Below are 4,987 nucleotides of genomic sequence, written 5' to 3' on the forward strand. Positions count from 1 at the left end.
CTCCCTTCCCCTCCCTTCCCTTCCCTTCCCCTCCCCTCGTGGCTTCTTTGGTTTCTCCAGGGCTGCTTCAGGGAGGATGAGGAAGGAAGGAGGAGATCAGGAGAGATGGATCCAGATGAGATCCCCACCCTGGGGATGCCACCACACATGGGGACACTGCCATGGCCATGCACCAAACCTGTCCCCACGCAGGGGCAGCTGTGGGGAGGCAGGGAAGGTCTTTTGGGCACCTTCTGGAGATGTTGGTGCAGCACTGACAGAACCAGAGCACACAGCCTCAAGCTGTGCCAAGGGAAATACAGGTTGGATATCAGGGAAAAGTTTATTACAGGAAGGGTGATAAAGTTCTGGAATGTTCTGCCTGGGGAGGTGGTGGAGTCCCCATCCCTGGGGGTGTTTAACAAAGCCTGGATGTGGCACTGGGTGCCAGGGTTGAGTTGAGGTGCTGGGACTGGGTTGGACTCCATGGTCTTTGAGGTCTCTTCCAACCCAGTGATTCTGTGAGTTCTGTGAATTCTGTGACTGGGGTAAGCGTCTGCCACAGCTGGAGGAGCAGCACTGCCCAGGGAGGGCACAGGAGGTGGCACAGGGCTCTCCCTGTCCCAGAGGACATCCAGGACCCAGCTCTGGGGGTCAAATCCCCCAGGAGTGATGCCCAGGGCAGTGGGGGCAGCTCTGACCCCAGCACAGCCCAGGGCTGGGGGAGCAGGGATGGAGATCCCAGCTCAGGGCTCAGTGGGACACACGTGTGGTGTCACTGCTGTGCTGAACCAGCCCAACCCGGCCCATCCTGTGCTCCCAGGGGCTGAGAGGGGCCAGGAAATCCCAGTGCCAGGGGCTTCCTGAAAACAGGTGAGAGAAACAAACTGGAGAGGGTGATTCTGGCCCTTGGGGGCTGGAAAAACGACACAGAAATGGGCCCAATTGTGGAATTTAAGCCAAATACATTCTATTTTGAAAAACCCCGTAAATATTGAACTTCAAACCCCATAAATATTGAACTTCAAACCCCATAAATATTGAACTTCCTGTGACAGTGAGGGAGAGAGGTTTCAGAGCCTGCTGGGAGGTGAAGGATGCTGCCGTGGATGTGGGGGTGGATTTCGGGTGTCCCATCTCAAAACAGGCTCCGGGCACGAGGTGGGTTCGGACACGAGGTGGAGCTGCTACAGCAGCATCTGCTGTGATCCCCGGGCACCTCGGGGAGGAAAAGGACACTCTGATGCTTACAGACAGGGAAACTGAGGCACGGCTGCACCGCAGGAACCGCTGCGGCTCATTCCACAGCCCGACCATCCCCAGCGCTGTCCCCACTCCAGCCCAGCCCCCTCCCGGCCCCAAGCTGCTTTTATGGAGCGAAATTGCATCAGCCATGCCGAGGATGGAGCCAGATCCTCCCCAGACCCCGCCGGGCTCCGGCGCCCATGTTCTGCCTGCCGGGGCTGCAGCGGAGCGCAGGACACGAGGTGGCACTGTGTGCCAGAGCAGGGTGGCACCGTGTGACAGAGAGAGGTGGCACCGTGTGACAGAGCAAGGGACACGCCGGGAATTCGGGGAGCACTCCCCGCCCGGGAATCAGGGGATCTGCGAGTTCCCCTTCCAGGCTGAGCTCATGGAAGGATGGGGCTGCAAACTCTGGCAGTGTAACCTGCACTGCTGAAATGAGGAATTGCAGCTGAAAAATTCACCTGGCAGAGGCAGAGAGCAGAGGCAGAGCTTGTCCGTGGCTTGTGACAGCTTTTTTGGGAAGACCCAGCTCTAACAGAGAGTCTAGAAAGATTTCTTTCTAGACTTGAGGAGGGGAGTGCTGTACAGGTGCCACCACACACAGATCACAGATGGATCTGTCCCACCAAAACACGAGGGCAGAGACCTTGTTTGGAGCATCCAGGGCTTCCTGAGGACAACACATCTTTCATTAACGAGATTCTGGCCTGGAAGGACCTGCAGAGGTTGGTTTGGCTCTTTCTACACCAAAACAGGATTGTCTCTCCCTAAACTGCTGCACTCCACCTCTGTCCTTCCATGGAGAGAGACCTTGAGGGGTCCCAGATGAGATCCCCACCCTGGGGATGCCACCACACATGGGGACACTGCCATGGCCATGAACCAAACCTGTCCCCACGCAGGGGCAGCTGTGGGGAGGCAGGGAAGGTCTTTTGGGCACCTTCTGGAGATGTTGGTGCAGCACTGACAGAACCAGAGCACACAGCCTCAAGCTGCATCAAGGGAAATACAGGTTGGGTATCAGGAAAAAGTTTTTTGCAGAAAGAGTGATAAAGTTCTGGAATGTTCTGCCCAGGGAGGTGGTGGAGTCCCCATCCCTGGGTGTGTTTAACAAAGCCTGGATGTGGCACTGGGTGCCAGGGTTGAGTTGAGGTGTTGGGGTTGGGTTGGACTCCATGATCTTTGAGGTCTCTTGCAACCCAGTGATTCTGTGAGTTCTGTGAATTCTGTGACTGGGGTCAGTGTCTGCCACAGCTGGAGGAGCAGCACTGCCCCGGGAGGGCACAGGAGGGGGCACAGGGCTCTCCCTGTCCCAGAGGAATGTGACCCCAGCCTCTCTGTGGGGCCACTCAGCCCCCTGAGCATCCCTGTGCTCTGATGTGCAGGACCTTGGGCCAGGCTCAGGGTGCTGGGCTGGCTCAGGAGAAGGGGCCATGGTGACCCAGAGAGCCCTTCCCATGTCCTCAGGACCCACCCGAGGCCTTCCAGGTTAGAGCTGATCCTCCTCGAGATCTTCCAGGTCCTGCTCTTCATTCCATCCCTTGGATGTTGTCTGACATGCCTTGAGCCTTGCAGGACATCCCTGCAGAAGTGACTCTTTCCTCCTCCAAAAAGGCCCTTATTTATTTATTTATCCAGGTCTTTCCATTTTCTCTCCTTCTCTCTCTCTATTTTCTTTTTCTCTTTTTTTTCCCCCGAGATCTTCAAGGTCCTGCTCTTCATTCCATGCTTTGGATGTTACCTCAGTGCCTTGAGCCCTGCAGGACATCCCTGCAGAAGTGACTCCTTGCTCCAAAAAGGCCCATATTTATTTATTTATATATACAGCTCTTTCCATTTTCTCTGCTTTTCTCTCTCTCTATTTTCTTTTTTTTCCTTTCTTTTTCTTTTTTTTTTCCTTTTTTTTTCTTCTTTTTTTCGAGATCTTCCAGGTCCTGGTCCTCATTCCATCCCTTGGATGTTGTCTGACATGCCTTGAGCCCTGCAGGACATCCCTGCAGAAGTGACTCCTTGTTCCAAAAAGGCCCTTATTTATTTATTTATCCAGGTCTTTCCATTTTCTCTCCTTCTCTCTCTCTATTTTCTTTTTCTCTTTTTTTTCCCCCGAGATCTTCAAGGTCCTGCTCTTCATTCCATGCTTTGGATGTTATCTCAGTGCCTTGAGCCTTGCAGGACATCCCTGCAAAAGTGACTCCTTGCTCTAAAAAGGCCCTTATTTATTTGTTTATCCAGCTCTTTCCATTTTCTTTCCTTCTCTCTCTCCATTTTCTTTTTTTTTTCTTTATTTTTTTTTCCCATGGCCATTAAAAATCAGAAGGCATATTTAGAGAGCAGACAGCTTTGGGCGGGTGTTGCTGGCTAAAAGATCTCTTCCTTCCCCAGAAACAACTCATTTGTCTGCTTGGCCACCTCCTCCCACCCCAGGAACGGCCGCGCTCGGGTGCACGGAGCTGCTCCTGGCGGGATGAAAGTCGGCAGATAAAACAGATCAAACATCAGCATCAGGTCGCAGCATTCCTCCCTCCTGGCCGGATCAGGAGCCGAGCTGCGATGCCTGGCCGGTGATGCAAGGCTCGATCTTTCCAGCACGCTTTTCCCTCGGGCTCCAGGCTCTCCCGCGGGTGCAGCTCGGGCTGGTTCGGGTGTGGAGCCTCGGCAGCCTCCACCCGCTCAGGACCCGGCCCTGGGAGCTGCGGAGTTGCAGTCACACTTGGAGCTTTCTTGGGGCTTTCTTGGTGGTAAGATCGCAGCGTGGCTCTCGTGCCTCGTGGGTTTTTTTGGGGTGGAGCATTTTCCCCGGCTACCCTCAATGTTCCCTGGATTTTGGGGGGCACATTACGAACAGGGGGGACAAACCTGGGCAGGGGGTGAGGAGGGGCCCTGGTGGGGTGACAATGCAGAGCACAGCCCAGGGAGGTGCAGAGAGGGGTGCTGAGGCAGCATTCCCCCCTCCATATCCCCTCACCCTGCACCAAGAACCCCCTTACCAAGCGCTGCGCCTCCCGGGTGAGCCCCCCACCCCAATTCCAGGCCTATGCTGGGCTTGGATCCCTTCTGTGATCCCAAAACATCCCCCACCCCTCAGTGCAGCAGTGCCAGTGCAGAAGTAAACATTGCTGGCAGGGTGAGTGCTCAGGTCCCCGCCTGGGGGGCAGCCTCGGCCCGGGGGCACCGCAGCCCCGCACCCCCTGCCCAGCCCCGGGAACTCAGCACCAGCAGCGTCCCGGGGGGCTCGGAGCCCCCCAGGGAGGGGGGTTTAGGGGAAGGCCCCCGGGGGCTGGGGGTGGTTGGTACCCCGAGCCCCGGCAGCCGCTGCGGAAAGGGGCAGCTCGCACGCAGGAGCAGAAACAGGGCGGAGAGATGCTCGGGGAGGGCGGTGGGAGGGAAGGGGGGTCAGGGCTGAGTGCGGCCTCGCAGCTCCCCACCGGCCCCGGGGTCGGTCTCTGCTGACCTCTCGGTGAGCGAGGGATTGCGAGCCAGGGAGGGATGGGATCTGCGGGAGCCTCTGCCAAGAGCTGGCTCCAGATCCGCAGGCAGCTCTGGGCTGCATTTCCCCTCCGGCGCGAAGAGGAGCTGGGGTGTCCGGGGTTCACTCCTCGCTGACACCGACCCCCCGAGACCCTCAGCGGCACGTCGGGCCCCGCGGGGAGGTGAGCCGGTGCCGGGGGGTGCGGGGGGCCCGGGGGTAGGCGGAGGGTTGGGCTGGGGGTGGAGGGGATGAAGGGATGGATGGAAGGATGGATGGAGGGATGGAGGGGAG

General features: G+C 57.4%; 1 protein-coding gene across 1 annotated transcript in view; it reads left to right on the forward strand.

Moving 5' to 3' along the window:
* The first annotated feature begins 3,733 nt into the window (after positions 1-3,733).
* KCNC4 (potassium voltage-gated channel subfamily C member 4) overlaps positions 3,734-4,987 on the forward strand; it is a 25,042-nt gene continuing 23,788 nt past the window's right edge. Inside the window, 1 exon segment of the mRNA XM_031061787.1 lies at positions 3,734-3,965. Coding sequence (XP_030917647.1) covers positions 3,792-3,965 — 174 coding nt within the window. The 5' untranslated portion in view covers positions 3,734-3,791.

The sequence above is a fragment of the Geospiza fortis genome, unplaced genomic scaffold (assembly GCF_000277835.1).
Source record: "Geospiza fortis unplaced genomic scaffold, GeoFor_1.0 scaffold26, whole genome shotgun sequence".
NCBI classification, from domain to species: Eukaryota; Metazoa; Chordata; class Aves; order Passeriformes; family Thraupidae; genus Geospiza; species Geospiza fortis.